The sequence below is a fragment of the Pygocentrus nattereri genome, chromosome 24 (genome assembly GCF_015220715.1).
Source record: "Pygocentrus nattereri isolate fPygNat1 chromosome 24, fPygNat1.pri, whole genome shotgun sequence".
NCBI lineage: Eukaryota > Metazoa > Chordata > Actinopteri > Characiformes > Serrasalmidae > Pygocentrus > Pygocentrus nattereri.
In genome coordinates, this window is record NC_051234.1 from 402,437 (window position 1) to 427,163 (window position 24,727).

At 42.2% G+C, this 24,727-nt stretch overlaps 2 protein-coding genes across 2 annotated transcripts; both read left to right on the forward strand.

Moving 5' to 3' along the window:
* Positions 1-1,267: 1,267 nt before the first annotated feature.
* On the forward strand, positions 1,268-2,885 carry LOC108442749 (free fatty acid receptor 2-like). The gene has a single exon (XM_017722933.2). The coding sequence runs from the start codon at positions 1,276-1,278 to the stop codon at positions 2,251-2,253; it is 978 nt and encodes a 325-aa protein (XP_017578422.1). The 5' UTR covers positions 1,268-1,275; the 3' UTR covers positions 2,254-2,885.
* A 12,393-nt stretch (positions 2,886-15,278) lies between these two features.
* On the forward strand, positions 15,279-23,802 carry LOC108442747 (free fatty acid receptor 2-like). The gene is made up of 2 exons (XM_017722930.2): positions 15,279-15,304; positions 22,042-23,802. Exon 2 carries the CDS (start codon positions 22,067-22,069, stop codon positions 23,048-23,050), a length of 984 nt encoding a protein of 327 aa, XP_017578419.1. The 5' UTR covers positions 15,279-15,304; positions 22,042-22,066; the 3' UTR covers positions 23,051-23,802.
* The last annotated feature ends 925 nt before the right edge of the window (positions 23,803-24,727 follow it).

Sequence of the window (24,727 nt, forward strand, 5' to 3'; positions counted from 1 at the left end):
CAGGCGGCACTGCATTAAAAACCCACATCATTCTGTAACGGATATTCCCACATGGGCTCAGGAACACTTCGGAAAACCACTGTCAGTGAACTCAGTTCGTCGCTCCATCTACAAGTGCAGGTTAAAACTCTGCCATGCAAAGCGAAGCCACATATCAACACCACCCAGAAACGCCGCCGGCTTCTCTGGGCCGAGCTCATCTGAGATGGACTGACGCAGAGTGGAAAAGTGTCCTGTGGTCTGACGCGTCCACATTTCACACTGTTTCTGGAAATCATGGACGTCGTGTCCTCCAGGCCAAAGAGGAAAAGGACTGTCCGGATTGTTTTCAGCTCAAAGTTCAAAAGCCAGCATCTCTGATGGTGTGGGGGGGTGTTAGTGCCCATGGCAGGGGTAACCTGCACATCTGTGAAGGCCCCATTAATGCTGAAAGGTCCATACAGGTTTTGGAGCAACATCTGCTGCCATCCAAGCAGCGTCTTTTTCAGGGACGTCCTGCTTATTTCAGCAAGACGATGCCGAGCCACATTCTGCACGTGTTCCAACAGCGTGGCTTCGTAGTAAAAGAGTGCGGGTACTAGACTGGCCTGCCTGCAGTCCAGACCGTCTCCCATTGAAAATGTGTGGCGCATTATGAAGCTCAAAATACGACAGTGGAGCCCCCCGGACTGCTGAGCAGCTGAAGCTGTACATCAAGCAGGAATGGGAAATTACACAACGTCCCAACTTCATTGGAATTGGGGTTGTAATAGAAGAACCTTTTTTTCAATCTATATTCATTCATTTAAAAAAGGTTCTATATAGCACCATATCCAACACATTCTTCATCACTCTGAAAAAGCCTTTCATGGTCCAAAGAACTACATAATCACGCAGAGGGTTCTGGCCTAATGTTCCTAAAATAACGTTTAGTAGACCAACTCTTGGAACCTGATTTCTTTGCATATTTGCCTACCGTTTAGCATCGATATGCATGTTAAATGTCTGGATAGCACAGTAACTGTCTTTTTTCTTATGTAGCATCATAAGCAAGCCAGCTTCTGAGCAAGTTAGTTTCACAGCGAGTTGCACAGCACAGTAACAAATCTGAAAACAAATCTCTCGATTTCTGAAAAGTAATATCTCAGATTTCCGGAGTTAACAGACTACTTTTATGCACAACTGTATAAGAAACAAAGTCATCAGTGATGTGTCAGATTTATTTTATTTCATCATATGACATGCAGCTGATGCATTTTTTTCTTTCTACAGATTGATTCACCTGCAAAAGGCACCATGGAGTGGACAAATGAAATGAGCATCCTGGTCCTGGTAGTTTATGGCTTCACGCTGATTACAGGCCTTCCTGCCAACATGCTGGCCTTCTACACCTTCACTCGAAAGGTACGGCAGAACGCCAAACCCATTGATGTGCTCCTTCTCAGTCTCACCATCTCGGACTTGATCTTCCTCTTCTTCCTCCCCTTCCGCATTCAAGAGGCGGCAGAAAAGCAATGGAAAAGGAGTTACTTCTTCTGTACACTATCAATTTTCTTCTTCTTTGCCACGATTTACAACAGCGCCTTTCTCTTGACGGCAATCAGCGTGGAACGCTACCTCGGAGTGGCGTTCCCCATCAGGTACAAGGTCAAACGTCATCCCCGCAATGCTGTGATAGCCAGCATCATGTTTGGGGCGATATCTTTGGCGCACTGCAGTATCATCTTCATCACGCAGTACTATGATCACACCAACAGTACTGTGGTTGCTCTCTCACAACGCAACACCTGCTACGTGGATTTCAGTAAAGAACAGTTGCAGGTCCTTTTGCCTGTCCGTCTGGAGCTGTTTGTGGTTTTTTTCTGCATCCCTTTCATCATCTGCTGCTTCTGCTACATCAACTTCATCCTCATCCTCTCCCGACTGCCCAACATCAATCCCAAGAAGCGTTTCAGGGCAATCGGGCTCGCTCTCGGCACTCTCCTCGTCTTCATCGTCTGCTTCATGCCCTTCAGCGTTTCCCACTTGGTGGGTTTCATTGGTTGGTACAATCCAGATTGGAGAGTGTACGCATTGCTCACCAGCACCTTTAACGCCTGTATGGACCCCTTCATCTTTTACTTCTCCTCTTCAGCACTCCGGGAGACGCTGAAACTCTTCACGCGAAGACTCATCAAAAGGCTGCCCTATTGTCCTAAAGCTGTTTGCTGCCCCCGGATAAACTGCGCCTATATTGAGGAGAGCACACAGAGCTCCACTAACAGCTTCCGCTAGAAGACCATTCCAAGATTGCTCTTATTCCATATTTCTTTCTGGTAGTATTCAGACCGTTAAGACCATTGGCCAAAAGAAACACTAGACCAAGTTGAAACCTCAGGTCTAAGCTCACAGTAGTACAGTTAGGTCAGCATGCCTTACACATAGTTTGCTGGTGTCTCATTACAGTTTCACAGAACCAGTGACCCCAGCATGGAACCAACCCCAAGACAATCCCCTAAGAGCGGCCTTTTCTCGCTCAAATTTCACCCGCGTCCTGCGCCATGCAGGTTCAGCAAAGCTTCAGTTGTTCTTTTGCATACTTAAGTGTTCTTCAAAGGGGAGATATTTTAGTAGGTGCATCGCTTCTGATACCCTCAGTAGTGCAATAAACTTGAGCTTAGCATGCGGTTTATTTTACTGCACTTTATTTTATCGCTTTTTATGTACAATATAAAGCAAAAGTCATAGATTGCCTTTCATTGGCTGTCAAAGCGGCTATGAAGTAAGAGGTATTTCTTTGTTAACAGACATTACTGATGAGATTAGACATAAGATAATCCAATTGCATCAGGAGGGAGAAACGTTAAAAGGAAAATAACTGGAAAATCACTCCACTCCACAGTCCATCCTTCAACTGTGAGAAGACAACTCAGTGCTATATATATATATATATATATATATATATATATATATAGTGAAGCCCAAAATTATTCATACCCCTGGCAACCAGTAATTCAACCAGCAATTTTTTTTGACCGGAAATGACACGGGCATCTCCCAGAAGATAATAAGACAATGTACAAGAGGCATCATTGTGGAAAAAAATATTTCTCAGCTTTTATTTACATTTGAACAAAAAGTGGCAAGTCCAAAATTATTCATAACCTTCTCAATAATCAATAGAAAAGCCTTTATTGGCTATTACAGCAAACGCTTCCTATAATTGCTCACCAGCTTTTTGCGTGTCTCCACTGGTATTTTTGCCCACATGGTATTTTAGCTCTTATTCTCATTTGGATTGAAGTCAGGACTCTGGCTGGGCCGCTGCAAAACGTCAATGTTCTTGTCCACTAACCACTTCTTCACCTCTTTCGCTGTGTGTTTTGGGTCGTTGTCGTGCTGAAATGTCCGCTGGTGCCCAAGGCAAAGTTTCTCTGCAGACTGCCTGATGTTGTTGTTGAGAATCTTGATGTGTTGCTCTTTTCTCATGGTGCCGTTTACTGTGATTAGGTTCTCTGGTCCATTGGCTGAAAAACATCCCCAAATCATTAGGTTCCCACCACCATGTTCGACAGTGGGGATGGTGTTCTTGGGGTTGAAGGCTTCTCCTTTTTTATGCCAAATGAAGGACACGTCATTGTGGCCAAACAATTCAATTTTTGTTTCATCTGACCATAAAACAGAAGACCAGACGTCTTCTTCTTTATCCAGATGAGCATTTAGGGAACCGGCCCTTTGACAGGAACGTTGCTGGTTCGATCCCCTCGGCTGACAGTCCATGACTGAAGTGTCCTTGAACAAGACACCTAACCCCCAGCTGCTCCCCGGGCACCGTAGATAGGGCTGCCCACCGCTCCGGGCAAGTGTGCTCACTGCCCCCTAGTGTGTGTGTATGTGGGTGTCTCACTGCACGGATGGGTTAAATGCAGAGGTCTAATTCCACAGTGTGCAGAACACAGAGACAAATGGTTCTGAATTCTATTCTGTTCTATTCTTCATTTGCAAAGGCCAAAGGCTCTTGTACATCGTCTTATTATCTTCTGGGAGATGCCGGTGCCATTTCCGGTAAAAAAAAAAAATTGCTGGTTGAATAAAAGTAACTTTAAGTCAAAATTTGCCAGGGGTGTGAATAATTTTGGGCTTCACTGTATATATATATATATATATATATATATATTTTAAATGTCTAATATTTAAGGGCTATTTGGGAAATAAAATGAATAGGCGGTTTTTGACCTTGCACTTATACATATTTTGATGTGAAAATGTACTTTTATGAAATGTATCTTATATGTAGCCATGCTCATTTAATAGCTATACAGTTAAACATGTAGCATTTCATTTGTGTTTGCAGAATGAAGAGTGAGTAAGAACTGTGTACATCATATATTACATTCAGTGTAACTGAAACATGTTTTTAAAAAAAATAAAGTTTGTTCATCTTTTAAAAGAAATTCTCTTTTTTAATGGACAGAATTTGCCATCATGGCCTTAAATTCAAATCTAAATTAAAAAAAAGCAAATGGAGAAAACTAGCATTTCTGTCCATTAGAGGGCGCCAACAATGTGTAGAATGTGGATCCTCTGTCTCATTTACTACACTGACAAACCAGGACAGCCAACACACATCACCTGAAAGCAAAAGGCTCATATGTAATGGGCTAATAAAGCCTGGCAAAGTGGATAGAGATTCATTTGCACTTAAATAACAGGCGAGAATGTCATTTGAATGTGTTGACTCAGCATGTTGCTTATACTAAATGAATTCAAATCATTGCAAATCATTGCAGTGCATGTAGCTACTTTTGCATGTGAAATGTGCACAAATAGTGATCTCCAGCACCTCTTCACCAGTCAGTTACACCACTCAAACCACTTCCGTTACAATATTAAACCACATAGTCCACAGGAAGGGTTGCAGTCTTCAGGTACTTATTTGCTAGATTAGAACACACATCTGCTACAAAGTGTTCTGTAGATCCTCTAGTAGAATTTGGGAGCTTTTAAAATCAACACTTCCTAGGACTTAAGATATAGAAACACTCTTAACATGAGATAAGATGTTGATGTTAGGAGTTAAAATGGCTGTTGCTGACAGGTTGTTAGACCCATGATCAGTGGGTAAATCACTAGTTGTAGTGGTGTGCAAGGAAGCGCCTGTCAGATCTGTGTTGATAAACATCCCCTTTGCTTGTTCACATTGCTCACGGACACACTGGATTTCAGGGTAATTACGGCGTGAGATAAAAAACAGGCCAATCTAATTATCACATAGATCCATCTATCAGCATAAGGCCGCTGATTGTATCAGCTGAAATGTCAGGGGAGGCGGTGCAGATTGCCGCCGCTTCTGCTTCAACACGAGGCACATTTGGACGTGATGTGATGAAAGTGCTACGTGCTGCAAGTTCCTTTCACGTACAGACACTTTCCAAAAAGAGCTTGCAGTATATGCACATGTATATCTGTTTACTCTGTGAGGCGACACTGTGGGGCCTTAACAGCTTTGAAATAATTCAGAGATGACAGGCTGGACAGGTTACCGATAAAGTTGGCGGACGTTAATGTTAAGAGAAGGTTGGATAAAATTCATTTCATTGTTGATGAAGTGTGGTCTACGCTCAGCAGCTTGACAAACATCAGGACAGAATTCTGCGATGAAAATGAAAACATTGACACAAAGTCATTCACAGTAATTGGTACCACTGAATGCTTCCCCCACTGCCAAGATTCTTTACTTGACATATTTGAAGAGGTAGAAATAACAGCGACAATGCAGGATAATGAGGACAATCCGGAAAACCTCTCAGAATCCTCATTCCGTGAGTTTTCAGTAGGGTTTAGGCCAGAGAACTGGTATAGTTTTCTGAAAAGCCTGGCAATAACATGATTTGGAGAGGGGCCCTGGGGTAATTTTCTCTCTGTTGGTGTTCTCAGTCCTCCCATGAGAAAATTACAGTAGGTAATTACATTACCTACTGCTTTTCAGCGTTGCTCTAATAATTTTAGTCCCATCTCAAAACACATTTTACATGATTTTCCAGGCAGATGTTGCCTTGCGACTTGCTGTTCTCAGTCTTCTAGCACATGTATTCATATTAAAATCTTCCTTATGAAACGATGGACACTTGAAAGAGTCTCAGTCATTTACTTAATATAGGTCTAATACACATTATTACACAAGGCCTACGGGCCATATGAAAAAATATTTAAATTTTCTATTAATATTAATTAGGTTCACTAGTTCACTAGTGCAATGCTCTACAATCCCCAGCATCTGCAACGTAATGTGTGCTCCATTCTCCCACACCAACAGCAGTTACGTCTCAACTCTACACAATTCTATGCAATTCCATACCAGTCATATCACCAAACACACTAGCTTCACTGACACCTAACATTTGCTCAGGAGCTCAAACTGAGCACAAGGCTTATTGAACGAGCAGCCAAGAAAGCCAGGTGTATGTTTTAAGGTCTACTACACGTGCCTGAATTTTACTGTTGAAGTTTTTAGGTATTTTGAATAAACAATGGCCAGTTTGAGTTACAGCACAACACTATTTAAAAATGAAATAAAAACAGGGCCATCCCTCGGGCCATGGATTTGTTGAGACTTTCAGAATTGACCCTTTTAGTGGTTGAGTTTGACACCCCAGGTCTAGGTGGTAGAATTTCCATCCTCTCTACAGTGGGAAGCATTAGCAATTGGAGAAAGAAGTCAGTCAGAAAAGTGAGATCCTGCATGTGGATGAGCGATTATAACGGCAGCCATGAGACATAAACATCCTGCTTTGTAGAAAATACAACCCACTAGAAACTCACGCACCTTCAGTATCTTTAGTACCATCTGGATGGAAGAATTTTATCACTGAGGAGACGTCCAACGTACAGACGTTCTCCTGGTAAACTGAATCCAACCTGATTAGGGTTTATTAGCAGTCTTGGTCCTTTAGATTTAGCATCTCACCACTGATAGTGATAGATCACCATTGCCATATCTTAGTCTGCTAAATTGGCTTTGTACTGCCTAGTCAATATACAACCATGTGGAACAGATAGGAAACCTTACATGACGTCTAAAATATCCTGGAACTTGGAATCCATGATGTCATGTGTCCTAACAAAATTCCCAGGGCCTTCATTAGTCCATGTTCTCTTTTTGTGCCAAATCCTGCTGTGGTGTTTGGAACCTAAAGGCTCTACGTTGGTCCCATCTGACCAGGTTCCGAAGTTGAGCCTGATGATATGAAGCAGGCTCTAAGTGCTTATGTTTGCAGAGAGATCAGAATAAATCTTATTAGAATTATCTTCTTGCAAGCTTTACAAATATTTTGCCGAAGCCAAGAAGTGCCTTATCATAGATTGTAGACTCAGTGATCCCAAGATGGAACCAACACCAAGTTCTGGCACATCTTCAGTTGCTTTTATGTAAGTAATTAGTCTCACAGTGCAGATATTTTGGTATGTGCACGACTTCTTTCATCAACAGTTTAAGCACTTGTGTACGTTCCCTGGCTTTCCTCACGTTGATGGAGGAGTCATGGGTTATAGCATATATATTACAACAATAAAATGAAAAGTCATGAGCACTTACAAAAACTATGATGAGTGTAAAAGTAAGCATATTAACTATAATATAATTTGAGTACTGTTGAGTTTACAGTGTGCATTGGGCTTCATATATATATATATATATATATATATGGTGATGTGTGTTCAGAAACTGAGCACTGATGAAGGTCTGGTGGACAGCAGAACTGATCAACAAGCACAAATTTCTGATTTTCAAACAACAGATAAGAAGACATGAACGCCGGCCATGCTTTAGTTCCACTCTTGTGCGGTGGAATTTTGCTGTTTCTGACTCTGTTGAGTTCTTTAAAAAACTATTAATGCCTGATGTGCTATTTCATTCTGTGGAAATATCTGGGTTTTGCATCGTTTAGCAACTATCTTGTTGATTGTCTGCGTATGTACTGTTTTGCAGTTTGACTTGCAACCACTCTTCCTCTTTTCTGATCCAGTTTGTTCTTGTTTGCCATTTCTTCTTGACAGGACTTCTGAAGCTGATACACCTGAATTTTTTTTCTAAAAGACATTTGTTTCTTTAGAGCTCTGCTAGCTGCTTAACATAGAAGGTTTACCTTACATTTCGAAGAGCTGATTGTCAGAACTCTCTAGAAGTGACACAATGCAGATTTGTGTAGCTGTAAATGTCACACTTTGCAGCTTTGCTTCAGCATTAAGTCGTTTGTAATGTTGTGTTTCTGTCCTCTGTAAACACGAATATACTTTTTTAAAAACTCAAAACACTAAAAGCCGGATCGTAACAACAATTAGAATTATTTACTCACACATATGGGGGCTGCCTCATCACACAGGACCTTTTGACCCTGTTTAGACTTGGTCACTTCTTGCGTTTGGAGTTATCAGGATTATTTCTGAAAGGCCAAGCCACATAAAAATGCAAATGTAAAGGTAAGATAAGATAAGATAAGACAAGATAAGATAAGATAAGATAAGGCTTTGTCAATCACATCACATGTGGTACTTGAATGAAATGGAATGAATGGAATGAAACATTGTCCTCACGGTCCAGTTAAGTCCCAAAATAACATAAACAATAAATAGAAGGTGCAAATAACAGCAGCAAGGTGTACATCTTAATACTGGTAATGTATAAAGTGACATGTATAAAGTGACATGTGTAGGGATGATATAGTGTAGGGTTGATGTAGTGGAGGGGTGATATAGTGGAGGGGTGATATAGTGGAGGGGTGATATAGTGGAGGGGTGATATAGTGGAGGGGTGATGTAGTGTAGGGGTGATATAGTGTAGGGGTGATGTAGTGGAGGGGTGATATAGTGGAGGGGTGATATAGTGGAGGGGTGATGTAGTGGAGGGGTGATATAGTGGAGGGGTGATATAGTGGAGGGGTGATATAGTGGAGGGGTGATATAGTGGAGGGGTGATGTAGTGTAGGGGTGATATAGTGTAGGGGTGATGTAGTGGAGGGGTGATATAGTGGAGGGGTGATATAGTGGAGGGGTGATGTAGTGGAGGGGTGATATAGTGGAGGGGTGATATAGTGGAGGGGTGATGTAGTGGAGGGGTGATGTAGTGGAGGGGTGATATAGTGGAGGGGTGGTATAGTGGAGGGGTGATATAGTGGAGGGGTGATATAGTGGAGGGGTGATATAGTGGAGGGGTGATGTAGTGGAGGGGTGATATAGTGGAGGGGTGATATAGTGGAGACACTGACTCAGTCCAGCAGCAGAGATGAATCAGTGGACGTGAAGTGCCGTTGCAGTGACGTCTAATTGGAGTTTAAGAGTCTCACGGCTTCAGGGAAGAAGCTGTTCGTAGTTTTACTCTTAATGCTCCGCAGCCTCCTACCTGAGGGGAGCGGGACGAAGAGTGTGTGTGCTGGATGGTTGGTGGTCCTTCATGATGCCAGGGGCCCTTTTCCTCATCTGGAGGTGTAAATGTCCATGGTGGTGGGAAGGCTGACTCCAACAGTCCTCTATGCAGCCGTCACCACCCTCTGCAGAGCCTTCCTCTCTGCCGCAGAGCAGCTTCCGTGCCACACGGTGATGCTGGAGCACAGAACGCTCTCCACCACACATCTGTAGAACGAGGTGAGGACTGAGCTCCCGAGTCCAGCATGCCTCAGCCTTCTGAGGAAGTAGAGGCGCTGATGTGCCTTCCTGATCAGGCTGGAGGTGTTATTACTCCAGGTAAGATTGTTACTGAGGTGTACGCCCAAGTACCTATAGCTGGAGACCACTTCCACTGCAGATCCTCCGATGTGTAGGGGGAGGGGAGGGATGGTGTTGCCCCTTCTGAAATCCACAATCATCTCCTTTGTCTTCTTCACGTTGATGCAGAGATTGTTCTCACTGCACCAACTCTCCAGGTGTTCCACCTCCTGCCTATAGCCAGACTCCTCACTATTTGTGATGCATCCAGCCGCTGCCATGTCGTCCGCACACTTTACCATATGACAGCCTGGATGGACGGCTGAGCAGTCATATGTGAGCATTGTAAACAGAAGGGGGCTCAGCACACAACCCTGAGGGGAGCCGGTGCTGAGGATGATGATGGAGGAGGAGATGTTATGGATCCTCACAGACTGCGGCCTGTTAGTCAGGAAGTCTAGGACCCAATTACAGGTCCTCAGGGAGGTGCTCAGTCCAAGTTTGTGGAGTTTGTAAGCCATGGTCTGGGGAATCATCGTGTTAAAGGCAGACATGAAATCCACAAAGTGCATCCAGACGTAAGAATCCTTACTCTCCAGTTGGGTGAGGGCAGTGTGGACCACGGAGGAGATGGCATCCTCTGTGGATCAGTTTTTCCGGTACGCATACTGGTGTGGATCCCCAGTGACGTCAATGTTGGCTTTGATGTGGGTCATAACCAGTCTTTTAAAGCACTCTGTGACTATCGGGGTGAGGCCAGCAGCTTTGCGGGGATTAATCTTCTTCAGGATCCTCCTCACCTCAGGGTCACACTGAGGGGCTATTCTCTAGGTGGTGGGGTGTGTTTGGGTTCTCAAAGTGGGCACAGAACTTATTGAGAGCATCAGGCAGTGAGGGGTCCCTAGTGCATTGTGCATCTCTGGTGTTGTAAGTCCGTGATGTACTTGATGCCCCAGCACATGCTCCATGGATCCTGGGAAGAAAAATGAGCCTGGATCTCCTGAGCGTATGCAGCTTTGGCCCTCTTTACACCTAAGACACATTTAAAACAGATACAAGTCTGATTACTCAAAACCCTTCAGTAGGTGGAGTGAGACATATTTGAGCCACATGTTATAGCAGCGCAAAACTCCTCCCAGCACAGCCAAAGCTCTTCCCAGCACAACCAAAAACCCTCCCAGCACAACCAAAGCTCCTCCCAGGACAACTAAACTCCTCCCAGAAAAAAATGCACATACAAAACCACTGGAATGCCAGGCTGGTCGTTCAAAGCCATATGCTTCCTCCTTGTGGTTAAGCTACCCTAACCCTAACCCTAACCCTAACCCTAACTCCACAGCCCAATACAATAACACACCCACACCTTTCGCTTACGAACACTGATATTAACATACAAAACAACAACATTTAACCTCTGCTTAAGGAGTGGGGAGGTGAGACTTGGGTGAAGATGTGCATAACATGCCTAAAGAGCCCCATCTGCAAACTGGCACACGGCGGCCGCCACAACATTTCAGTAGAAGGATTTCTTTTTCTGTTTTTGAAAAGTAGGCCACTCGACTCCTTCCTGTGTTTCATGTGGCTGTTAGTCTGTCAAAAGCATCACGCTTTCATGTGTGAATGTGCACAAGGATTAATCACAGCCTGAGCTTCTAAACCTGGTCAACAGAGAAAGCTGTTAACTGCTGTCAATACACAAGTTAGTCATGGTTACATCTGTTAGCGTTGGTGAAGCTGAAGCTTAGTCTGAGCTGAATATGCTTCATGAGACAGCCCTGGTAAACAACAACAATGACCACAATAATAGTATGACCTTTACTTTTATCTTCACCAAGAGTAGCAATATTTCTGGAGGGCACTATTTATCAGTTACACATGCTGTTTATCAAGTATATCTTTTCAGAGACAGTTTTTCGGATCACACTGCTGCATTTTGCCTTTGGGTCCCACAGACAGCCTAATGATAGCTTCACACATTAAATGAAGAGCAGTACATCTAAGGACACAGATTGATGTCCTTCAAAAGAGTTTTCCAAAAACGCCATGCCTCACTGCATCCGCAAAAGCGGAAACCTTTTATCAACAATGTCCAGAAAAAACACCTGCTTCTCTGGGCTTGAGTCATCTGAAATGGACTGACGCATGGTGGAAATGTGTATTGGGATCTGATGAGTCAACCTTGTCAAGATTGTTTAAGGTCTGTCATGGTACTGGGATGTATTAGTGCCCATAAAACTGAAAGACATTTACACATTGTGAATACTTGCTGCCTTCTAGACGTCGTCTTTTTCAAGGAGGTCCAGGCTTAATTTAACATATATGTAAGCCGCATACTGCATGTGCTAAAAAAGCATGGCTAATAATCAGAGAGTGCGGTTGTTAGACTGAGACTGGTCTGCCTGCTGTTAAGACCTGTTTTCCAGGTGTTGACGCATTTTGAAGCGCAACATACGATAAACCTGCAGAATTATATGGACGAATGGCAAAAATTACACTTTCAAAACTGGATGAATTAGTGTCTTCAAACTTTTAATGAGTGTTGTTAAAAGGAAATGTGCAGTTACACAGTGGTAAACAATCCTATCCCTACCATTTTGGAACCTATTGCAGGCATCAAATTCTATGGTAAAACATCAATTATTGCGTTTTTATACCAATTTCAATTCAATACAGGTCCAATTGAATTTATTTAAACTTGCTTAAAATATAATTTTTTGTTTACGTGTCCCAACATGTCCTATGTAGTGTATTCTCTAAAATTAGTCATATGTAATGGAGTTTAGGGAACCGGCCCTGTGACCAGAAGGTCGCCGGTTTGATCCCCAGAGCTGACAGTCCATGACTGAGGTGCCCTTGAGCAAGACACCTAACCCCCAACTGCTCCCCGGGCACTGCGGATTGGGCTGCCCACCGTTCCGGGCAAGTGTGCTCACTGCCCCCTAGTGTGTGTGTGTGTGTGTGTGTGTGCCACATAACATGTGGCTCCTGTTGAAAGGACGAAATGGCTCTTCTTAATATTTTGGTTGCCGACCTCTGGATATGGATCAGTTATAACCATACATTTGCTGTTAATGCAAACAAAAGAAATCCAGGCTATTGAGACAAAGGAGATGCAAAATCACTGGATGCTTAACACGTCATAACACTTATCTTCACATGTTTAATTTGTCGTTTTGATAAAAAACCCTCTGTAAAATTTGAGACATAACAGATTAATATATATGACAATTTACCGCAGATAAGAAGGGCAGTTCTCCACGCATGTTGAAATATGAGGTGCTAACGCTGCCAGAGTTACACAAGACTCAAATATTTCCATTTTGCCTATTGCACCATATAGTACATCTAAGAGTTTCAGGGAAACAAATTCTGCTGACCTTTCTGGGCACTGTAAGATAGTAAGGAGAGGAGGTTTCAACACAAAGGTCAGCAAAAATAGCTGACAGTAGTTTTGAAACTATAGTTTCGAGTTATTATACTCAGAGCTGGCGATGTCTAAAGAGTTTAATGCCTCTAAAGCCCCCTCACAGATAGTTATTATATGCAACGGTTATGAATACACTGCCTGATGAGTGCCTGAGAGACTGTTTTGCAATAGTTTGATATAAGATATACTGTAAAAATTAATAATAAACAAAAAACAAATATCCATTCATGGTGGAGAGGTACGTGCAGGGTATTGTAAGGTAAAATAGACTTTTTAAAGATTTATTACTAATCGACCATCATCAGTATGAAAGTCTGGCTTTTGTATAATAAATAAAATGACTATATTGGGATCATAGACATTGTGATCCCTGGTTCGTGACCACCCTGAACAACTGAGTTGTTTTTTTTTTATCCCACCTTCAATTAAACAGTGTATAATATGCCTTCTCTGTTGAACATCCCGTGGACCACACTGACAGTATTTGTTGTGGAGCGGAAGAAGCGGAATATGTGCTGCTATGAGCATTTCTACCAGCATTTCTCTGAGAATGAATGGCTTCATATTGTAGAAAGGCTAATGTGCCTTATCCTTTTGCCTGGGGATCTTGGCGATTCAACAACATGCACATCAAAACTGCCACATTATAAATGCCTTTTTTATAAATCAACCACCCTAAATCATACTTTGTCATATGTGTATTACAGATATGTCACTTCGATCAAATTTAAATAATCCTCAGTCTCTGTTGTCTTAATGTGTCTTTATATATATATATTATATATATATATATGGGGGGGTTGGGGTTGGGGGGTGTAATGTTTTGGTGCACAAAAAAGACAAAACAGTTTGATATAAAAACAGTTTGAAATAAAAACAGTTGGTTTGTGTTTTGTATTTTATAACATTACACTGTACCTTGTTACTAAAATACTTCCAGGCCTAAAATCTGATTGGCTTAGCTGCGTTTAAAGCCACTGTGAAATAAAAAAGCTGCCTCACAGCAACTGAATGCTGTATTACTGAGCAGGCACGGAAAAGCCTCATGCTGTGTGTGGAGTAAATTAGCTGTAATTGACCACTGAGTGTGCTGATGAAGTAAAGGCCTGGTTTTGTTCAGACGGAGAGCATGACCGTTTATTTTCTTAGCTAGAACTAAGCTGATCAGCTGTCTAACAGAACAGAAGAAAGCTAACAGGATAAACAACCTCTCCACCTATATTACAGGCTTTGAATGAAAGTATTTACTTCAATCATTTCTTTGAAACTGCAACATAAAAAAGTAAATAATACATCACTTCAAAACTGGCCATTAGGGGTGTAAACCAGCCAGTAGGGGTGTAAACCAGCCATTAGGGGTGTACTCTGTGTGCTTCTGGTGCCGGTCCCAAGCCCGGATAAATAAATAAAGTTATGGGGTGAACAAGTTAATTTAATGACTGTGTTAAAAGAAGAATTGTGTATTGCTATTATTATTAACAATAATTTAAAATAAAAGTTTATTTGTCATGTTCTGTTGTCTGTCATTTTATGAAAGCAGTAATCCACTTGATGCTGTATGTAAAAATGATTTTATCACTGCTAAAGGGGTTTTACACCTCATGCGATGTTCCTGATAACAGCCTTACTGACGATAAAATCACACAACATACAGCCTCGTTTGGCTTATTGCTTTAATATAGTCTATGAATTTATCATGTTCTCTCATTGGGTGAGGAGATGGTGATTAGGGTAACTTTCTGGCAGGTCCAATCAAACATGGGCCCACTTTGAGCTGTGGGCCCCACTTCGGGCAGCTAGAAATCAGGTTTAAAGATTCAAACTTGCTGGTCTGTTGACCTCTTTTTTTATTAGAATTGAGATTTCTGTTGATTTTTACTGCCTCAAAACCTTAATTATCATGTATACATAAAGTACAGTTTATTGTTATAGTTTATGAAAATTGGTAAAAGCCAAACATTTGAATCTGTACGCCTAAATAATCTGAATCTACAGTTTATCTCTTTGGAATTATGTATATATATATACATGGTTAATACTGAGCAAAAACACTGAGCACTGAAAAAAGAAAGTGATTAATAAAATAGAGCAAGAGGAAGCATTTCTTTGTTCCTGTATTTCGTTGGTGTGCATGCGTCATTACATCATTATATAAAGCGCAACGTGAGGGTCTGGGTGCATCAGTCGCATCTGAGGCTGGGCTACCATTGACTACCACAGGTAAGAGTTGGATTTGGACTTGGCCTTGTTGGTGTAATCTTGTTTTTTAATATTTCACTTTGACTCTTTAAAAGTAACAAGGTCTGTGAAGCCCTGAAGCTTTTTCTTCACTATTTGAAACTCGCATCATGTAAGCAAGTGAAAGGGAACCTGACTCTTTCATGTTTCTTGACGTCTGCAGGTGGTCTTTAGTATGGATAATTGAGCACCTCAGAAACCAGAAAAAAATATGAATTATGCCATTCCCTTCTTCAGATCAGTGATTGGACTTGGGCTTCAATGCCTGCTGCAGAGTGAGATGCAAATTTGAATCTGCCTAAAGACACGCAGGCTATAGAGAAATGAGTGGAATTCTGATGCGTCTGAATATGAATACATTAGCGCATTTCATATGTCTATGATTTTACACTCACGTCCATCATTTCATACATTCAGCACATTCTTAATACTTTTTATACACATTTTAAACTGAAAGCAGCTGTACACAGTGCATAGCTCTATTCCTTAATACTCTCTGTAAACTTGACTGTTGCACATTTACACTTTTGAACTTTTGGGATTAACACATCAAGAGAAGTCTACCCTGACTAAGGTGATACTGCTGCGATCTCCTAGTCAACTTTTCCTGTGCATTTCACACACTTACAGGAATCCACTGCCACTTGTCCACAACTACTAATTTCTCTGAGCTTAATGTTAAGTATTTACAATTTTTTGTACTCATGACTCAATTCCATTGCTTCCAATTCAATTTAAAGAAAATGCACTTTAATCTCTAAACTTGACCTGCATTGTAAATCCAAATGTTTAGGTTTTATAATCTTTTCTGTAGTGTCTTCTAAACATGTCACTATCTTGATTTGAGCTGTTTCTTTAACTGAGAACAAACTGTAGTTTAAATAGCATTTAGGTTTTAAAGAGGGTTTTACTTTTATTACTGCTTATTATTATTTTAAGCATTTAAAGTGTTTATGACAAAGTTAATGACCATAAATAAGCTCATTTTAAACCATTTGTGAGCACTTTATGAGGGTAGTCTTATTTTAAAGTGGTTCCGCTTCAGTTTAAAAGTAAAAAAAGCAGATGGAAGATGCCTACACCTTACAGTACCTTAAAATCATCACTCTGCAGTTACAACACATAAATAAAGAGACCAGCAGTGACCGGGTGTTTGCCTAATAATAAACCCTCATTCGTTTTTACTTTTAAACCTCAGATTTGGATGTTTATTGATCTTCCTAAACCCACCAGCTTCATCACATATTCCTATGCATCAGATATAGCAGCGCATTTTTGCCCATTTTAATTATTGTTATAACTGCTTATTAGCAATTTCAAAAATGTTTGTGACTTAACTGAGAACCATTAACAAATTGGTTTTAAACCATTCATAAATATTTCATAAGAGTGGTCTTATTTTAAAGTGGTACCACTGGAGCACTTGAAACACACTCGTATGCTTCCAATACTGTCTATTAGTCAAAGTTGCAATATTAATAACATTATTAACTCTTTAATGCGTCACACTTGAAATAAATTCAGAAAAGAAAGTTAAGGTGAGTTTATACTGATTGGGCTGATTTTATTACGCACAATAACTGATCTCACTGAATCCTGCTGTTCTTGTTGACTTTATTTATGCCTTGTTTAATCTGGCTTGTGATATTGGGGCAATAAGTCATGAGGCTCCCTGCATTAGTTTTGCATGGCGCAACATCCTGAAACACAGCCCCCAAGGGACTTTCTGCTTTTACAAGTTGGAGATACCTCTGCGCCTTTAATGCACAGTATCATTTATAGAGTATGTATATATACATAGAGCATTTTATAATGACTTCAAACATGCCTCAGCCTCATTTTAAAGCCCAAACTATCTGCTCTATAATTACTGATTCAGAACCATAAACACATGCATGTTCAAAACAGCATCCGCTGCTCTGAGAGGAGAAGACCGTTCATCCTGTCTTTGCTCTGTTTAAGCATTTTTGATGTGTATCGCATTCATACTTCCAACAAACTGCACAGAGCTAGTTTCAGTCTCGGTCCACTTATTCGGTTCACACCAGAGTCCGAAATATCAGCCACCAACCACGCTAACAGAGCAACAGCTCCAGGGTTCTAAATTGCAACCCAGATAGGCCAAAAATAAAAATAATTGTCCAGTTTAAACTCACACATTTGGACTTATAGTGCAAAGCCAGGAATAACAAATAGCAGGCCAAACTCCGCCCATAAGCAAAAGTTCTTTGGAAAAAAACATTTTCATTTCTCTTAAAATGATGTGGTTATGTAAAGCATTGAACACCATTGTCGTATCAGCTAGGGATGTGCATTCTGATTCATTCTGATATTGAAGAATCTGTGGTGAAGTAACGCAGCACTGTGGGCTTACGGTTTCAGATGAACACGGGTGTCAGGGAGCTAGAAAGCAGTGATATTTGCAACTCGCGTGGGAATACGTTTGAAAACGTTTGTAATTGTTCAGAAATAGCCCAGAGAAATCAGCAGGCTTTTGTGACGGATGAGTAACAGAGGCTGTCTCTTCAGATGAGCTGATGAGTTTATACTCCAAAAAGTGATGTGTTAAACAACAACACACTAACTTGTGCTACCCTTTTAACACTTTTTTGTGGTGTACTGTTTTCTTTCTGTGTTAACACTAAGCCAAAATGTGTTAGCCGTAAGTGGGCACAGGAATATTTTGAAAGATTTTGTGTTTTTAACAAAACACAGTTTTAAGAGTGTACACTACAGCTGGCTGCTGATGAGGACTCATTGCCTTTAAGTTAATACTTAAACTCATTAACTCAATACATGCAAACTCAGGCACATCCCTACGTCTACACTTATTGAAATGTATAAACATAAGGCATGTAGGGATGTTCTAGCAAAATAATATAATACAGTAAAAGGTAGTATATAATACAATATAAGCAGGGTCTGGCCCAAAGTGTATTTGGCCCAAGCTCAAATCTATTTGATGATCCCTGGCATAAAAGCCCAAAGATTATTTGTCATATTTTGTTTTAAATTGAAGAAATTGGGTTCTTCCTCACAGCTGTATAATAGTTATTGATGCCTATCTTAGAGTTCATTAAGAAAATGCTAGTAATGCTCTGACCACGCAACTGCATATCAAGATGCCTTGTCGTGGTTACAGGCAAAGCTATTCATGCTTGGCTGTATGCCCTGTCTCAGAGGTGCTATTGCGTGTATTAGCCCACAGACCACCATGATGACACTCACTCATCAAACAACGTCTCTGTATTAGGATCAGCAGGCACAAAGCCTTCGCTGTGATGTCGAAATAATGTTATTTTTCCGCAGCGCATAAAGGGAGTCGAAGGGCTTATATAGACAGAGAGTATTAGACAAGGGATTAACAGAGGCTTTTTACAAACTTCACTCTGGAAAGCACTAACAACATGTTGCCTTTCCTGCTGATAGGCTTCTCTCTTGTCTGCGGTTAATAGCAAGCCTCTTTGGAATTAAGAGAGAGTCTTCTTTTTAATATGTGCATTTCCTGAGCTTGAGGGCCAGCGCTAATTGGCTCTCATTCGGTATGTGAGACATTCTTTCTGTTTTGAGTAAACAGACTCATTTCTGCACAGTTTGGCCTGGCAATAATGATCGTCAAATTAATGTTTCAGTAACTATCGAAAAGAGCACCCAGAAGAATTATTCTCAACTAGTGTCTAGCAAAACTGTTCTTTCTATGATAATCTTCATTATCATAACCTAAGAGCTGTGGATTTAACCCTTAAAGCTCAAAGTGCACTGCTGCAACATACTTAGCAAGGCCACTGTTTTATAAGCTCCATTGTTTGGACAACAAATGAAACAAATGTTCAGTATTTCAGTTTAAGCCCCCTTATATCAAAACAAGGTCATTTATTTTTTATAAAATAATTTTTGAACAAATGCTAGTAACTGCAAGATGGACATGTTCCATTTGTAATGCTGTTATGAAGAATCATTCCCAAGTAATAAAGCAGAGACCACTCATTTACATATTATCCAGTTCTTATGCATGTGTAACAAACTCGCTATGAAAGTTGCCTTCAAATAAAATATTACCAAATAGTCTGAATACTGAAACCAAGATTGGAACTGATTTGTCTCCACAATAGAAACTTGCTTTCTGCGATAACTCAATTAGAAATATGTTCATAACTAGGTTGAGGTCTAACGAGTTCCTTGGGAATAATGCTTCCTAACCGTGTTATAAATGGCACCTTCTTTTAAGGTCCCTTAAATCATCCATCCATCCATTATCTTCCACTTCTCTGGGGTTCGGGTCGTGGGGGCAGCATCCTAAGCAATGAGGCCCAGACCTCCCTTTCCCCAGCTTTTCCACTAGCCCTCCAAGGGGGCCAGCTGGGTGATATAGTCCTCCCGGGTGGACTTGCCTGTGACACCTACCAAGGGAGGCGTCCAGGAGGCATCCTAACCAGATGCACAAACCACCTCAGCTGGCTCCTCTCGACGTGAAGAAGTAGTGGCTCTACTCCGAGTCCCTCCCGGATGACTGAACTTCTCACCCTATCTCTAAGGGAGAGTCCAGACACCCTGCGGAGGAAATTCATTTCGGCCGCTTGTATTCACGATCTTATTCTTTCGGTCATTACCCAAAGCTCATGACCATAGGTGAGGGTGGGAACGTAGATCGACCGGTAAATCGAGAGCCTTGCCTTATGGCTCAGCTCTTTCTTTACCACAACAGACTGGTAAAGAGCCCGCATCACTGCTGACCCAGCACCAATCCGCCTGTCAAATTCCCGCTCCCTTGTACCATCACTCGTGAACAAGACCCCGAGATACTTAAACTCCTCCACTTGAGGCAAGAGCTCATCCCCGACCCAGAGAGGGCTCGCCACCCTTTTCCACCTGAGAACCATGGCCTCGGATTTAGAGGTACTGATCCTCATCCCGGCCACTTCACACTCGGCTGCAAACCGATCCAGTGAAAGCTGAAGTTCGCGGCCTGATGTCCCCAATAGGACCACATCATCTGCAAACAGCAGCGATGTGACCCTGAGGTCACCAAACCGGACACCCTCCATCCCCTGACTGCGCCTAGAAATTCTATCCATAAAAATTATGAATAGAATCGGTGACAAAGGGCAGCCCTGACGGAATCCAACTCTCACAGGGAACAAGTCTGACTTACTGCCGGCCAAACTCCGGCTTTGTTTGTACAGGGCCTGAATGGCTTGTAGCAAAGAGCCATGTACCCCGTACTCCCGAAGCACCTCCCACATAATACCCCGGGGAACACAGTCGAATGCCTTCTCCAGATCCACAAAGCACATGTGGACTGGTTGGGCAAACTCCCATGAACCCTCCAGAATCCTGGAGAGGGTGAAGAGATGGTCCAGTGTTCCACGACCAGGGCGGAACCCGCACTGCTCCTCCTGAATCCGAGGTTCGACTATAAGCCGGACTATCTTCTCCAGTACCCCTACATAGAGTTTACCAGGGAGGCTGAGGAGTGTGATTCCCCTGTAGTTGGAACACACCCTCCGGTCCCCCTTTTTTTAAAAAGAGGCACCACCACCCCAGTCTGCCAATCCAGTGGCACCGCCCCTGATGTCCATGCAATGTTGAAAAGGCGTGTCAGCCAAGACAGCCCCACAACATCCAGAGCCTTGAGGAACTCAGGGTGGATCTCATCCACCCCTGGAGCCTTGCCACCAAGGAGCTTCTTAACTACCTTAGCGACTTCGGCCTCAGTAATGGACAAGCCTATTCCCATGTCCCCAGACTCTGCCACCTCACTGGAGAATGTGTCGGTGGGATTGAGAAGGTCCTCAAAGTATTCCTTCCACCTCCCAATGACGTCTTCAGTCGAAGTCAGCAGCACAGCATCTCCACTATATACAGTGCTAGTGGCACACTGCTTTCCCCTTCTGAGTCGCCTGATGGTTTGCCAGAAACTTTTCATCTCTCACCTGGGGTGTCCACCACCGGGTTCGAGGATTACCGCCCTGACAGGCACCAACTACCTTACGGCCACAGCTACAGTCAGCCGCTTCAACAATGGAGGAGCGGAACATGGCCCATTCTCAGTCAATGTCCCCCACCTCCCCCAATATCTGGTCAAAGTTCTGATGGAGGTGTGAGTTGAATATCAATCTGACAGGTTCTTCTGCCAGACGTTACCAGCAAACCCTCACTATACGTTTGGGCTTGCCTGGTCTGACCGGCATCTTCCCCCACCACCTGATCCAACTCACTACCAGGTGGTGATCAGTTGACAGCTCAGCTCCCCTCTTTACTCGAGTGTCCAAAACACATGGCAGCAAGTCTGATGACACGACTACAAAGTCAATCATTGAACGGAGGCCTAGGGTGTCCTGGTGCCATGTGCACTTATGGACATCCTTGTGTTCAAACATGGTGTTCGTGATGGACAAACTGTGGTTTGCACACTCGGGTTGTAAGGTGACCATCATTGGTCCCTTAAATCAGTATAATATAATTTACTTCATACAACTTCTTAGGTCACCTTGCAATTTTTGGCATTACACTGTTTGTATATATTAAGGTATTGTGTTATAAACATTTATTCAGTGCTATGTATATGTTATGAAGTTCTTATGAAGGTTGCCTTTAAATTAAATTTTACCCAAGGTTCTAAGGTTGTTCCAAAATCAGTCACACATGAGCCAAACTTACTATCAACTTACTTCTTCTCAAAATATCTGACATTAATTGATCTGTTTCTATCTCTACAGGTTATTGTTGACCTACAACAGCACCATGCAGTGGACAAGACAAATGAGTAACCTGGTCCTGGCGGTGTACGGCATTACACTGATTACAGGCCTTCCTGCCAACCTGCTGGCCCTCTACACCTTCGTCCGAAAGGTGAAGCAGAATGCCACGCCAATCGATGTGCTCCTCCTCAGTCTCACCATCTCAGATCTGATCTTCCTCTTCTTCCTCCCCTTCCGCATGAAAGAGGCAGCTGACATGAAATGGACATTGCCCTACTTCCTCTGCCCACTTTCAGGATTTATCTTCTACAGCACCATCTACAACAGCACCTTCCTCTTGACAGCTATCAGCGTGGAGCGCTACCTCGGAGTGGCCTTTCCCATCAGGTACAAACTCAAGAGGCGTCCTCGCAATGCCGTGATAGCCAGCATCATATTCGGGGTGGTTTCCATGGCGCACTGCAGTATTGTCTACATCATGCAGTACTATGACCACGGCAATGGTACCATCATTGATCCGTCAAAGCGGAACGTCTGCTACGAGAACTTCAGCCATGAACAGTTGAAAGTCCTCATGCCCGTCCGCCTGGAACTGTTCCTGGTACTTTTCTGCATCCCTTTCATCATTTGCTGCTTCTGCTACATCAACTTCATCCACATCCTCTCCCGTCTACCTAACATCAGTCCCAAGAAGCGTTTCAGGGCGATTGGGCTCGCTCTTGGCACCCTACTTGTCTTTATCATCTGCTTCATGCCCTACAACTTGTCCCATGTGGTGGGTTTCATTGCTTGGTCCAGTCCAGATTGGAGAGTGTACGCATTGCTCACCAGCACCTTTAACGCCTGTATGGACCCCTTCATCTTCTATTTCTCCTCTTCAGCACTCCGGGGGACATTTAAACACTGCTTGAAAGGACTCGTGAAACGACTGCATCTGTCTTGCTGCCGCAGAACTTTCAGCTGGCCCCAGTTAAACTGCTCTATGGTCGAGGAGAGCACACAAAGCTCCAATGACAGTTCTCGCTAGAATTGGTAGCAAAGTCCAGGACTATGGATAAGTACAGACTTTTGGTGGCTGATTGACACTGTGAACGTTAAAGAGAAAGCTTGTCCATATCCAGGCACTGTCCACAGATACTGAAGCAAGTCCAATGCACATGGCCAGTAGACTTTTGACACATTTTCATACGCAATCATGTTACGGTGTAACTTCCCATAAAGGGCACGTCGAAAATGTGGAATGTGGCCTTTGTTTGCATGTCACAGGCTGTGGTACTGACTGCCCTTAGCGCTTGATAGAGGAGAAGTGCTCTCCTTTCAATGAACTCGGTTCAGGGATTCGCAAGCGGACCCTTGCGTTCAGCTCAAAATGGCATTTCATGGTCACACACCACAGAATGTGATGAAAAGCTCGCTGTCAGTGTGGGCCGGGCATTAGCATAGAATTCTTTACAGGTTCTCCGGTCTCATGGACAAGTTCAACAACGTCTTGACTTTTTGAGATAATGTGTACTGAGTTTTATTCATTCATAAGCTGTTGTATAATATTCTTTACTGTAGCATATGGATATTTTACTAATGAACTATGTTCCTTTGTTACCTTTTATGGAAAAAAAAAGGGTGTTTGTACTGCCAGTGCTGTCAGAGACCACCCTTCATTTATTTCACTTCTAGTCAAGAGAGCCATAAGGTACAGCAGATGCATCTGAAGAGATTAGATATAAGATAATCCATTTGTGAAAGGAAGGAGAAAGCCACATGAAAATAAAAAGAGATTAAAAGGAAAAAAAAAACAGCAACTGCTCAAGAGCTGGTCGACCCCAAAACTGCCCCCTTCAGATAAACAGCACTGAAAGCTGCTTCAGGTCTGAAAACATCCACAGGTGTTTCTGTCCATCCTTCCACTGTGAGAAGACCTCAGCACCACTGAATGGGTTTGATCACTTCAGAACATCATCAAGCAGCTTCTCAGACTGAGCTTTGGAGGTGTGGAGAAATATTCCAGCAGATTTGTTTGGACAAATCAAAGCAAGTGTCCTCAGAGAATAAATATTGGAATGATTGATTGTTTAAGTGTTTAAGCTTTTGGCTGTTTTCACTGGAAATTAAATGCACAAATACAAGGCTGGTCTCTGCGCAGTACTGTATATTGCATTTTTGGAGATTTAGTTGATCTCATAACGTTAGTGGACCTGCCGGCAGGTCCAGTCGTCCATTCCTCATTCCTGTAACTTAACAATGACCTGTAAATATTCATTCTGAGTTGTTTTCAATGTATTCCACGCATATTTTGCTTACTATTTATGATATGTTTTTTTAATTGTGGTAATGTTACTCAATAAAGCACAAGAAATAAAATGCCATTTTGTGACATAAGCTAATTTTCAGACCAACTTTGTAATTCAGCAATGACAATATACACTTTGTATGATATTCTTCCATATTTTATATTGTGTAGCATTTGTTTTTCATACATTTGCAAGTTTAAAATGCATTCAATAAAGCATATTAATTCCAATGACTTGCTTATTTCCTTTTAGTTCACATTTTAAGGATGATAATTATGTTTTACTTTTTGCTTGTTTAAAGGACGTTAAGTACAGTTTTGGCTACATCGTCTAAGGAAAGAGTACCAAACTTTTAATTACTCTCAAGATGCAATAACAGTTATTCTGAGTGCTCTGAAGTCAAGAGAGAGAAAAAA